The sequence below is a fragment of the Bison bison genome, unplaced genomic scaffold, assembly GCF_000754665.1.
Source record: "Bison bison bison isolate TAMUID 2011002044 unplaced genomic scaffold, Bison_UMD1.0 scf7180017864295, whole genome shotgun sequence".
NCBI lineage: Eukaryota > Metazoa > Chordata > Mammalia > Artiodactyla > Bovidae > Bison > Bison bison.
In genome coordinates, this window is record NW_011494867.1 from 11,239,312 (window position 1) to 11,252,738 (window position 13,427).

General features: G+C 54.8%; 1 protein-coding gene across 2 annotated transcripts in view; it reads left to right on the forward strand.

Annotated features, from left to right (window-relative positions):
• The first annotated feature begins 304 nt into the window (after positions 1 to 304).
• The window catches only part of IRF8 (interferon regulatory factor 8), a 20,461-nt gene continuing 7,338 nt past the window's right edge, over positions 305 to 13,427 (forward strand). The window contains exons 1-5 of one of the 2 annotated variants that reach the window (XM_010850835.1): positions 305 to 433; positions 2,476 to 2,650; positions 8,573 to 8,756; positions 11,233 to 11,321; positions 12,357 to 12,462. In XM_010850835.1, the coding sequence (XP_010849137.1) occupies positions 2,477 to 2,650; positions 8,573 to 8,756; positions 11,233 to 11,321; positions 12,357 to 12,462 (553 nt within the window). In that variant the 5' untranslated portion in view covers positions 305 to 433; position 2,476. Of the gene's footprint in view, positions 434 to 2,475; positions 2,651 to 8,572; positions 8,757 to 11,232; positions 11,322 to 12,356; positions 12,463 to 13,427 lie in introns of those variants that run through there. The other variant, XM_010850836.1, reaches the window with a different exon arrangement.

Sequence of the window (13,427 nt, forward strand, 5' to 3'; positions counted from 1 at the left end):
GACCAGGCGCCCTGAGAGGCGTGGGGAAGGCAAGTGTTCTGCACCTGTCCCACCTCCAGACCCTTCCTGGAGTCCACGTGGGGTGGGCCCAGAGCAGCCTTTTATCACCTCCCGCTTGGGAAGCCTGGCCTCTGGCTGATTTGAGGAGATGCAGATTAGCTTCAGATAGGACTTGGCCCATAAAGAGAATTATTACCTAAAAATCAAGGAAGAGGAAGTCATCAACATGTGACTGCGCCTATAAATGTTTCCCAGCTTGGCATTTGGTGGAATTAATTGGTTCGTGTCCAGTAAGTCGTTATGGATCACACTGTAAGAGGCTTTGAATGCAGGGCTCTAATCTGGGGGCGGGGGTGGGGTATGTCAGTGATGATTGAGATGAGCTGTCCATGTGCTGAGGTTCTCACTTGTAACCGTGGTTTTTTGCCTCCAGGTGAGTGAAACCAGACCCTGCTGGGGTGTGTGGGGGCCTGGGCCTCAGTTTTTCCTCCTTTGAAGGAAGGGGAGCTGGATTAGATGATTTCTAGAGTATTTGATGTTCTATGACTCACTCTTCCTCTCAATGCCATTCTCTTTACTTTCTTTTTTCTTTTTCTTCTAAATCACCACAAGTTTGTTCTTAACAGTTTTGGGGGTTATGGATCCATTAGAAATCCTGATGGGAAGGTGTTGCTCCACTTTCTAGAAAAATGCCTGCACAAACAAAAGCTTTGCGTTTTATTTCAGGAGACTCCTGGAGCGTGGACTCCAGTTTATGAACTTTGTACTAAGGAAGTGAGCAAAATGCTGCCAAGCGGGACCATCTCATTTAATCGAGAGATTAGCGAGTTAAGACAGACCCCTGCCTTCTCTCATGTTTGGGCCCCTCTCGCCCTTCACCCAGCTCCTTCCTGGGGTTAGGGGAGCTGTTCCGTCTCTCTTCTGGGAAAACTCTGGGAAACCTCTGCCTGGCTAGGTTATTTTCTGGGGTGCGTGGTGGTGGCCTTTTTTTTCTCCCACCAGGTGTCCCTCCCAAGTCTCTCCCTTTTTGCTTACAAGTGCGAGGGGCTGTACTCAAATTCTGGGACTTTGAGATCCATTGTCTCTGCAGATGAGGAGAGCTTCAGAGAGAGAGATGGCCAAGTGGCTTTCCTGAGGTCTAGTTAGAGAAGAGCCTTCTCTGGGGTCTAGAGTTTCAGAATTGAAGTCCGCTTCCCACGTCGCTTGCTTCACTCCTGTAAATCCACAAGCAGGAAGCTGGAGTTACTGGATGAAAAGGTTTCAGGTGGCGCTCACGGGCCTGAACCCCCTCCTGCCTGGGACCCAGTCTCCAACCGCAGAGCCACCTGCAGGGTGGCTCGGGTGTCCAAAACACACGTTTCTTGCTTTATGGGCCGGAGTGGCTCTGGATGTGACCATGTTCTTAGGGACAGTATGTCTTGTCACTGCTGATTGTTTCAAACTGTTTGGCCCGAAGAGGTCATATTTTAATCGGAAGAATTGAAATGCTGGGCTTTTTTTTTTTTTTTTTTTTTGGGTGGGCGTCTGTCCAACAGCCTGGGGGATTTCCAGCCTGTTCTTGTAACTGTGGGCTGTGAGTCTGCACAACAGGGCTGCGCTCTCTCTGTGCCATCAGGAAGCTGCCCACTCTGCAGGAATCTTCCTCCCCCGCCACGTCTCTGGGCACCCTGATTGCGAGGCTCCGGTTGGTCATGAGTTCCAGGAAAGAAAGTTGGGACAGTAATACAACATGTCCTGTTCAGTGACACTCTTCTAAGGTCCAGGTGCTGTGTGGGCTGCTGTCCACGGGTCCTCTGAGTCCCCACCACAGTGACGCCAGGTGCCTGAGGTTACCCTCGTGTATCAGCATTGGTGACGATCCACGGTCACCCAGCTGACAGGTGGTGGGACTCAAATGGGACCCCAGCCCTGTCCCATTCCCAGAGCAGCTGTGAAGGGCATTCTAGATGGGACAGACAGCCTTGTGGACTTCTCCTCTTTTTCCAAGAGCACAAACGTCACATTTGCTCACATACGATGTTCCAGCCGAACATTAAGTAATAGAATTGGCTCTCAGAATGATGGACTGCTCATTGAGGGAGCCTGAAAAGGTGAAAGTGATTTCCCCCACTGTGTGCTAAAAATGGAGTGATGAGTGATGCCCTCAGGTGCAGCTGTTTGCATGAAACAGAGCAGGGTGAGAGCTGGGGTGAGCGTAGCCAACGCTTTGCTTGGGCCCACATCTGGCCAGGGCGCGGCTGCAGACTTCCCAGGGAGCTTTCTGTTTCCGCTGGGGTCGGAGGTCCTGGAGGCAGGTGCATTGTCTTCTCATCGCACGTGGCCCGAGTTCCTGGATCCCTGGGTTTCCCCGAGCCCCCCCTGTGTTGAGATCCTCTGACTTTCCTGTTAGCAGCTCCTGGCTGTTGAGTACCTGGAGCGCTGCGAATAATGAGACTGTGTTTGTAAGTTTCACAGGATGTGTTTTCTCTTCCCAAGGATGTGTGACCGGAACGGCGGCCGACGGCTGCGGCAGTGGCTGATTGAGCAGATCGACAGCACCATGTACCCGGGGCTGATCTGGGAGAATGACGAGAAGACCATGTTCCGGATCCCCTGGAAACACGCCGGCAAGCAGGACTACAACCAGGAAGTGGACGCCTCTATCTTCAAGGTAGAGACCCGGCCCCCAGGGGCCCTGCAGAGCTGTCGAGCGATTGATGTCTCTTCTTCCCTTGAAAATGAATCCAGTTTTTTTTTTTTTTTTTTTTTAAGATATTTATTTGGCTGCATCAGGTCTTAGTTGCGGCAGGCAAGGTCTTTGATCGTGGCACACCAACTCTGGTCATGGCCTGCAGACTTACTTGCCCCTGCAGCAGGCTAGGTCTTAGTTCCCCGACCAGGGATCGAACCCACGTCCCTCTAATTGCAAGGCAGATTCTCAACCATTGGACCACAAAGGAAGTCCCGCTCCGGTTTCTTAAAACAAATATTGAGTGCTGAACATGTCTCAGAAAAAACACAGTAGTAGGTGCCTTCACGTCTGTCGTATGATTTAACCACTTACAAGGTCAGTTCTCTATAGCTGGCACTTTCCTATAAGAAACCAAGGGCACTTTCTTCTGCTCTGCCATTGCCTTTGCATGATGATTTAGTCGCTAAAGTCCTGTCTGACTCTTGCAACCCCGTGGACTGTAGCCCACCAGGCTTCTCCGTCCATGAGATTTCCCAGGCAGGAATGCTGGAGTGGGTTGCTGTTCCTCGCTCCAGGGGCTTCCTGACCCGGGGATTGAACCTGGCTCTCCTGAACTGCAGGCGGGTTCTTTACTGATTGAGCCACCAGGGAAACTTGCATGAGGATTAGCAGACTCATAGGGAACGTACTTCTTTCAGACTAAGACCTTTCCCCCGTGGTCTGCCACCTAAATTCCACTTACAGTTCTAGGAAAGGTTTAATTCTTCATTGTTTCATAGTTTTTACTTCTGCTTGGCAGTGGAGGGTCAGCTTAGATGAGAGACACCATCTGTCATGACTTCCGGGGCAGGTCATGTGGCTGTCCTGAACCTGCAGCAAATGTCTAAAAATAGCCCACTTCCCTTGAGAATCGTCTGTTCCCCTGAGGCTGGAGCGACCTGCTGGTCAGTTCCATGGTGCAAGTCGTGACGGTAGCACCGCGCTGTCTTTGTCCAGCTCCAGGCGTGGCTCATGTGCTGTTTCCCCTCACATACTCCTGTGCACTTGGTTGCTGTTCCTGTCCTTGCTCTGTGGAGGCTCCACGAGGAGTGACTTGTCCAAGGCTTCCCCGCTCCTAGGTGATGGAGCCAGCATTTGAATCCAGACTCCCAACCCCCGGCCGTATCTGTCACTAGATTCAGGCAGAGGAGCTAGGAGCTGGGGCTGCCCAGCTCTGTAGCCCAGCCAGGTTGTCAGGGTCACCCATGGGCTTCTCTGAGGCTCCAGAAGTGCGGGCTCCATTCTCCCCCAACCCCAGGAGATTTGGAGCCCAGGCCAAGGTGCGCCCAGGCCTCCCTGTGTGCAAACAGACTTATAGCTGATCCAACTCGAAGTCCAGGTTACAGACTGCTGCCATGTGTGATTGTGGACATTTGGGGCAGTCTGGGAGGGGAGGGTGAGTGAGTGTAGAGGAGCGGGGAGGGCCAGAGCCAGACCCTCATGGGCGTGAGTGACGGGAGCAAGGGCCTGTAGGACCCCAGGGCAGCCCTGGACTCTTGCTGGGAATGAGTGTCCCGACACAACCAAAATAAGAGATCATGCCTCAGGCCCAGAGCAGAGCACCAGTGGTCATCGCGGGCTCAGGAGGCATTTCGGTCCTTCACGGCTCCGCTTGGTGTCTGCGGTGGGTGCTGTGCGTCTTAGTGGTTCTCTTCCAGGTCAGAGCTCTTTGGTGGTCTGATGCCAGTTGCTGGTCTCTCCAAGAAAAGTGGGCTCATGTGGGCATTCTGTGCTACCTTCAGGGCCCCTTGCGGTTTGGACCTCTGGCGGTTCTTCCCAGGGGACCCAGGTTGGGAGCCTGGGCACTGCTCCTGCCTCCAGTCTTCTTGGTCGTGTTGTGGGTACTTTTCTCAGAGAAGGTTTTGGCTTTGGTGTCACAGTGAACATCCTTGGGAATGGCTCTGTCTGAATTTTAATACTGCCCGCTGTCCCTGGTCCAGGCAGTCCAGTGGGAGTTCTGAATCACAGATGGCTACGAGCCAGGGCTTTGGCACTGTGGGCACCTGGGGCCAGTTCGTTGCTTGTGTGGGTCTGTCTTGTGCACCTAAGGGTGTCAGCAGCACCCTGGCCTTCGCTGGCCAGATGCCAGTGGCATCCCCACCCCACCATGACAGCCGGACAGTTCCCTGGCATTGTCAGGTGCCCCCCCAGCGGGCACACTCTCCTTCTCCATTGAGAACCCCTCTAGGAGCTGACCGAGACCAGGACAAGCAGGTTGAAGTGAAGGCGTGGGGTGCTGAGGGCACAGTTGCTGGCTGACTAGCAGACCAGTCAGACCACCTTGGGAGGCCATTGGGGCTGGGACCAGCGGCTGCACGGTCCGGCTTGTGGCTTCTTGCAGGGATGCAGGCCTCTGCCTTCCCCCTGCTCCCTGCGTGAGCTCTACTCCGGGGGGTAATGAAATCGAGCCCCAGATTTATACGTCTTATGCAATGCTTTTCATGGCCGTTTCAACAGCGTTGAGAAAAATGTGTAAGATTCCCAATGTTTCCGTTGATTACGCAGTCGCTCAGTGTGGCAATCTGAGATGAGTCTACAATCTCGGCAGGAATGGGGGCGGGAGGGAGCCGGGTGCCCACCCAGAGTTGGGCGGCCCCCTGGAGGGTGATAGCCCAGGCTGGTGGGTGCAAGATGGTGGAGGGACCTGTCTGGCCTGTCCCCGACTTGTGTTCAGTTCATCCTCTGAGGGGCCTTCTCTGCCAGGTCCACGAGCAGAACTTTGCTGTTGGAAGATGCCAATAGTCAGGCCTTGAGCCATCCTGGGAGTTTTCTGCTTAAGTAGAGAACCCTTTGTTTCAAACATTTATTATGAGTTAATAGAAAAAATGAGCCTGCATTCTGGCCTTAGTCACAGGTCATAAGAAGCCACTTATACCAGAGGATCCCTCATTGTCTCCAGGTGTTCTGAGGTCAGCCTCGTGGTGTGGACCAGAGACAGGAGAGTGAACGACATCAGCTCATTTTCCAGCATCCCTGACTGTACCGATGAGGCCCTGGTAGCAGGTCATACTTATTTTTAAGAAAGTATTTTTGCCTCCTTTTCATAAAGTTGGGGGAAGATCTGGTTAACTGGGGGTTGTTGTTGTTGAGTCGCTCAGTCACGTCTGAGTCTTTGCGACCCCGTGGACTGCAGCATGCTAGGCTTCCATGTCTTTTACCATCTCCTGGAGTTTGCTCAAATTCTCATGTCCAGAACTGAGGATTGTGATTCACTAATTCTTCTGCCATTGACCAGGCTTTGTGACAGGCCTGAATAAGTTAGAACCTATGTAGTAGCAGGTGTTTCAAATTCAGTAGGCCTTCGAGAAAAAAAATCTCATTTGATTTTTAAAGCACGAGATGAGACGAGACAATGATGTTGTTTTTCTTTTAAATCTTACTGAAGTGTAGTTGATTCAGTGTTCTGTCACTTTCTACTGTACAGCAGAGTGACTAAGTTATACGTGTATATACATTCTTCTTCATATTCTCTCCCGTTAAGGCTTATCTCAGGTGTTGAGTAGAGTTCCCTGTGCTCTACGGGAGGACCTCGTTGTTCATCCATCCTGTCTGTTGTAGTTCGCGTCTGCTTAGCCCAGCCTCCCAGTCACCCGCTCCGTCTGGTCTCCCTTGGCACCCACACGTCTGTTCTCTGAGACACTGTGTTAAACTGGGGGGACTGGTGGTGCTGGGTTTAGCGCTGGCTGCCGATGAGCACAGAGCAGCACAGGGAGGAGGCCTCGGCTCCGCAGACCTCAGTTCTGAGCTGATGCGTGGCTGTTGTTGTCGGGCCTCAGGTCACTGTTCTGTCTCGTGTCCTGAGAGGTCACCCAGCTGAGGTGGGTGGCATTTTCCAGGCAGAGAGGGCTCAGGACAGGCTGGCACCTGATGCCAGCCCAGTGCTTGTCCTGGCTCGGGGGCCCCTGCTTTGCTCCGTGGGTGTCCTGGATTTCCCATGGGGGTGAGCGCCCACTGCAGCGCCCTGTGGGCTCTGCTGCTATCCTGATATGGCCCCCAAATCCACACTCTTCCAGCCCCATTTGTGATGTGGATTAACCAGCTCAGTGGTTCTCAAATGAGGCCGTCTGTGAGGCATGATGTTGTTTCCCTGGGGGACACTCAGCAGTATGTGGAGACGTTTGGGTGTCGCAGCGGGGAGCAGGGCTGCTCCTGTCATGGAGGAGGCCGGGGTGCTGTGGGATGTCCCCACAAGCCCAGGACACCCCACCGTGAAGAGTGACCAGTGTCAGGGGTGCCAGGTGGAGAAACTCAGATGTGGCATAGTATGAATTTGAAGTTACTGTTCAGCATGTACAGAGTTTACTCTTCAATTTCCGTGAAAAAAAAATCAGTGCATTGTGATGCAGTTAATAAACTAAAAGGATTGGAAACCGTTTACTTTCACAGAGGCTTCTAGAGGGGAGTCCTATGTCTCTGAGAGGAGGGAGGGACTGCTCACGCTCTCTAGTAGGATGCGGGGTGCTCCTTTGGTCTCTCCCCCTGGGGCAGGGCTGCAGACCCCGCCCTCAGGGCATCAGCAGGGAGACAGTGCAGGCCTGACCACCAGGGAAAAATCTAAGACTGTTTTAAATGAGGATGTGACTCAGGGGTGTTAAGGGGTTTCCAGAAGTGTGGCCTCCTAGCAGCCTAAGTCAGAATCCCTGGGATGCTGGCTAAAGGTGCAGGTTCCCAGAGGTAACCCACACAGCCAGGGAAACTCTTGGGGGCAGGCCCCGGAATCCTCATCGGAACAAGTTTCCCCGGGTACTGGGTGTGCATTGAAGTCGGAAACACCTGCTGCTTGCTGGCTTGAAATTCCTTGGAAGTCAGAATAGCTGGTTTCCAGACCAGATCACCTTGGGAGAGCGAGCTCTCAGGATTGTGTTTCTCCTGAGTCGGGGCTGAGAGTCCTCCTCGATCTGTCCCTTCAGGCGGGAAGGATGTCTGATTTTCCTGACGCCAAGTGTTACTTTGACCTGACAGTAGTGAGCTCCCAGTCAGTGTGTCTGTATTCCAATTTTGAGATCTGAAAACTTGCTCATCCACGTTATTATTATTATTATTATTTTAATACTGCTCCAGTTTACATTTTGACTTAAAGTTTCCAGCTTCGACTTTCTGGTCTCAGTTGAGATTCTGAGGTTTGGAGAGGTCAGAAGACAGAGCTGTGAAGAAACCCACAGAGAGGGAAAACACTTCTTTGCATCTTAAACAGTACCCTGGGGAGTGGAAGGGGAGAGAGGGGGCAGGGAGGTTTAGACCGAAGGCCAAAATGCAGAACCACATTTCTGTCACAAGTAGCAGGGCACATTCAGACTTTTTGCAGATGTTCCCTTTTCAGGCTGAGTTTGAGCTCCAGGGTGATTTGAAAAAGCAACTAAATTCTTTTTTGTTTTGAACATTCTAGTGGAACTCCAGGCAACTGCAGCTTTCTCTGTGTGCCCTTAACCTTGGGTTCCTTGGGTCCGGGAGAGGGTATGCGGGAGGCAGAGCCATGCTGCGTGTGCGTGTGTGTGTGTCTGTCTCTCCTCACTTCTGTGCAGGAGGCAGAGCCATGTTGTGTGTGCGTGCGTGTGTGTGTGTGTCTGTCTCCTCACTTCTGTGCAGGAGGCAGAGCCACGCTGCGTGCGTGTATGTCTCCTCACTTCTGTGCGGGAGGCAGAGCCACGCTGCGTGTGTGTGTGCATGTGTGTGTGTGTGTCTTCTCACTTCTGTCAAAGCGAGTGGTCCGACGGGGGTCTCTGATCCCTGAAATTCCTCAGCTGAGCGTGACTGGCTCAGGAGGACTTCCGGGGGGGTAGGCAGAGCAGGTCCTGCCTGTGGTCCTGGGTGTGCCGTCCCGGGGCCAGCTGCATGTTTCATGTGTTTCTTGTCTTCCTTCAGGCCTGGGCCGTTTTTAAAGGGAAGTTTAAGGAAGGGGACAAGGCTGAGCCAGCCACGTGGAAGACGAGGCTACGCTGCGCTTTGAACAAGAGCCCAGATTTTGAGGAAGTGACAGACCGGTCCCAGCTGGACATTTCTGAGCCGTATAAAGTTTACCGCATCGTCCCCGAGGAGGAGCAGAAATGTAAGTGTGCTTTCTTTATGGGCACTCGGCCCAATAGAGACCGCCTGGGTCTGGGATCCGAGTGGCCGCCCACGGGGTCCAGCTAAACAAATAGCTCTCTCTCTTGTGTCAGCAGAGGCCAAGGTCTCTTTCCGCTGACCTCACCCACCATCTGCCGACTGATGGGGCAGCCTCATGGTGGGTGAGAGGCGGTGGGGAGATGGGGCAGCTGCTGGTGAGGGGCCCGCTGACCATAGGACCAGGAGCATGTGCTGGGGCCTCCCTGGGGCCCAGCAACCAGCCTGGATGGGAGCTAGGCTCCCCCGATGGTGTGGATGAGGGATCCTTTCTGTTTCCCAGCAGCCCACAGAGTGGGCTAGGAGAGAGGAAGGTGGACAGAGAAGGGACGGCTGATAGGTGATTCACTCCAGCAAGGTTCTGGAGTGAATTTGCATGTGGCACACTGCTGGCTTCAGGGCTGGAGACTGGATAGGCTTCTAGATGCTGGGTCCTGATGGCCAATTGGGAACTGCAGGATGTGATAATTCCCACAGTCTCCTCCCGCTGTAAATCCCCAGGAAAGCAACTTTGAGGCGATTACAGCAGAATAACCGAAGCCACCTCGGAACACGGTCCTGCTTCCCACGCACTGCTCTGGGCAGACATCACTAATCCATCTGGTGTGGCTGTCTGGTCTGGCCTCAGTCGTTTTCACGGTGCTGTGCTCTGTGGCCGCTCCAGGTCAGAGCTGGCCCAGCGGGATGAAGCCTCATTACCATCCTGGGTTTAAAATCTTCTAATCCTGGTTCTCTTAGCCTCTGACGTTGCAGTTAGTCTTGGCACAGCATCCTTTTGTCCTTAGCCACTTAACTTAGTCGTCTAGTCATGCCAGCTGGGAAGAAGTTGAACCTTCAAACTGCCTAGGGCTGGGCAGAAATTCAGAATTTTAGAGGGAGCTCTTAGCACTGCAGGGAGGTTGAAAATGATGTTGACATGTAGTTTTTGCAAAGTTAAAAATTGGGACTGTCACAAACACCGGGTTGAGCAAAAAGTTCTTTTGGGTTTCCCCGCAAGATCCTATGGAAAAGCCCAAACGAACTTTTTGGCCAACCCAGTATGTGGTGAGCCTGGGTCAGAGAGGTGCTGAGCCAGTTAACAAGGGCGCCTGCGTGGTCAGAAGTCTTGCGGGACAACACGTGTTGCTGTGGCCCACAGTCAGTGGCAGGAGGCTGAGCCAAAACTGCCTATCCTGCCGGGCCATGGTTGGGGGTGATCTCTTCTGCTGATCATTTGTAGCTTAGTTGTCTGTAAATTAACACCCAGCTCTACAGAGTCTGAACCCTCATCGATAATCAGCAGTAAGTCAGACAGACTGACCTTCCCCTGGGGGATCTGCTGGCCTCCCCTCAGGGGGACGCCTCTCAGCGAAGACTGGGAGGCTCTCTTCCCAGTTTACTTATCAGTTTTGTATCATTTCTCATCAGCACGGAGCAAACTGTGACTTGAAGGAATAGGGAAGTTTCTCTAATCTCCCGCCCCCAGGGTCAGCCAGGCTCGACCAGGCAGGTGACCCTGGTGTGTTTATAGCCCAGAGTGCAGCCAGCGTCACCTGCAGGGTGGATGTTACAGAAACAGGGTTCTCAGGGGCCAGGGAGCCATGCATTTGCATAATGTCCAGGTGGGCGCACTCTCCTGGCTGCCCTGGGGGTGCCCCACCTGCCCCCTGCTTCCCCCGTCAGCAGCTTCCAAGTGAATTCCCGAATCTGTCAAAATGGAATCCAAAAAGTTCAGCCCGGGTGAAGCGGTGGGTTGATTCTCCAGATGACGAGGAGTGACGAAATCCAGCAAACCAGTGTTTGTTGGTCATAATACGTTGGACAGGTATAACGAGGCGAGTTTCTGGCCCAGGAAGCGGCCTGGTGATAGAGGGAGAAAATAGCCCGGTCCAGAGTGGTTGTCATGGGAACACTGGTGCGCCTGTGGACGGTCCCTGCTGCGGTCGGGTTCCAGCCTGGGCACCCTTGAGCCTGTGGTGCTCAGCGTGTGTGCACACAGATGCACATGTGTATATTTGGAAAGGCCAGAAAGGGATTTCCTGCCCATTGACTTCAAAAAAAGACTCCAGCCTGCACACACATTTGCCAGGAAATCTTTGCGTGTTTTCAGATGCCCAAGCTTATAACTGTAAGCCCTGCTGGGTGTGGAGCAAAGTGGATATGAGCTCACTTTAGATCTCGGCAGACAGAAGGAAGAGACCCAAGCCCTGCCTCGGCCCTTGGGGCGCTGGGCACAGCAGCGGCCAGCTGCTCCTCGACCCTGCTGGTTAGATGACTGGTGCAGCATGGGAAGACGCACGCGCGGCCTTTCCCAAACCAGAGAAGACACACGCTGACTTCTGTTTCCTTCAACCTAGCCTTAGAAAACCGCCGCCTGTGGCCTTGCTGGTGGCTGTGACGCCTCGGTGCCCTCTGTCACGCGCTTGTCCGTTTTTCCCTAGGCAAATTAGGTGTGGCGGCCCCGGGCTGTGTGAGCGAGGCTGTGGAGATGGAGTGTGGGCGATCTGAGATCGACGAGCTGATCAAGGAGGTGAGCGGGGCGGCGTGTCCAGGGCGTCGAGGGGAGAGCGGTGCCTCGCCTGGGGCACTGGGGGCCTCGGGCTGGCACGCCTGCCAGGATGGGACAGGAGGGCCTGGCCTCGCCCACTTGCCAGCGCCTGCACCTCGCATTCCGTCCCTTGTCCCGAGGGCTGGCGCCCAGCTGCCTCTGCATCCACCGAGTTCCCCTCAGCCCTAGACTTGTCAGGTTTTGAACATTTTGGATGGCACCATGTATCACCTGGCCTTTTTTAGGCAGGCTGCAGTGGGAAAAAACCCATAAATTTCCCTTGCTGCTGGGGGCTGGGTTCATGACACGGATTACCCACCAGCCCTCAGGCGGCTTGGTGCCTGTCCTGTGGGTGCCGCTCCTAGTCCTCAAGGAGCTGGAGAGCCGTCTAACCGGGCTTATTAGAATCGTATGTAAGCTCACAATTCACAGGCTGTAAGGAAAGGCTTCCCAGGGTCTCCTTAGGCAAAACACATGGTTTTGAATACTGATTATAGCTACCTTAGCTCCTTAGCTCTCTTTCTGTGGCTATCGCGAGGCTGACACTGCCTAGCTAAAGTAATCCCACGCAGCTTTTGTAGAAGGTGGTGTAGGTGCTCTAGCAGTTCTCAGAACCCGCAGGGCAGTGACAGAACCTTCTGGAGAAGCTTGAAGGTAGAGGATGCAGGTAGCTGAGTGCAGCCTCCTCTGGGCTGCCCTCCTCCCTGGAGGTGACAGCCATTACGTCTCTGGGGGCGGCTGGAGTGTGGCAGACCGCCTAGCATCGCTGCGGGCTCCCCAAGGGCGTCAGGGCAGCCGGGTGACTGGGCTCATGGGTGCTTCAGCGGGCAGTTCCCTGTAAAAGGCCAGAGAACAGGTGAGGGCCCCGCAGAGGCTAGTGGTTCGGTCATGTGCTGTGATCGCTCAGCCTGGTGGGTTTATCGTCTTGGGTCTCCCCTTCCTCTCGTGTGATGGAGGTGATGGTATGGGTCTAGTTAAGACTCGAAGCCCAGTGATGGCCTCACTCTCCTCTTGCAGCCTCCCGGGGATGACTACATGGGGATGGTGAAGAGGAGCCCCTCACCGCCCGAGGCCTGCCGGAGCCAGCTCCTCCCGGACTGGTGGGTGCAGCAGCCCAGCGCAGGTGAGGGCGGGAGCCCCGCACCGTGGGGCGGACGTGCCCTAACGGCCATCAGTCTTCATGCCTTGCTGCTGGGGGCAGTCGGGCAGCAGGGCAGCCCTGATTCCTGTTTTCCTGAGGGTGACCGCACCCAGCGAACTGTGGTGGCTTCCGACCCCACAGGCAGAGCCCGGCCATGGCTAGGCCCCGCTTGCCACTGTCCCCTGAAGGCAATGTGTCCTTCGTGTTGGAGGTGGCGCTCCCCACTGGGGTCCTGGCGAGAGTGGGCGGAGGGGCAGGAGGCCACGGGGGCTGTAGATCTGTCAGGTCAGCCTCTGTGACACTGAGGCCTTGGAGTCGGGGATGACCCAGCGTGTCTGAGACGGAGGGAGCACGGAGCCTGGATTTGAAGCCTGTGCCGGAGGCTGCGTGCCTGCCTCGAGCCCCCTTTTACTGGATATAAAGTGGAGACACCAGGACCCACTCCCAGGGTCGTGAGGATGGACTGAGGTCTCCGCCCTCTCATTAGCTCCTGATGCCCCGTCCTGCTCCTTGAAACGACCCTCCTCGCCCGGGGAAACTGGCTGCTCTGCTTCCTCCCTCACCTTTCTGTCCCCTGTCCCCTGTGGTAGACCAGGAGGTGACCGCTGGCCCAGTGGCCTCAGAGGTGGCCAGACTTCAGGGCCTGGTGTTGCCCTGAGTCCCTGAGCCGCAGCAACACACATGGGGATCTCTCGAGCCCCAGGTTCCCTTCCGAGATCAAGCTGGGGTGGGGGCCACAGTCCAGAGGTGGTTTCAGGAGCAGAGCCCCCCGGGTGGGAAGGAAGTGTGGCCCCACAGTGTCACCGGTCCACAGTCCCACAGGACAGAGGAAGTCTCCTCCACGCCGGTCAGGTTGAGGTCCGGTTTTCTGAAACATGGTCGCTGTGCTGGAGGGGAGAACACAGCACGGTGGAGGCCTATGGCAGGGCCTGGGGAGCGCGCGGGGC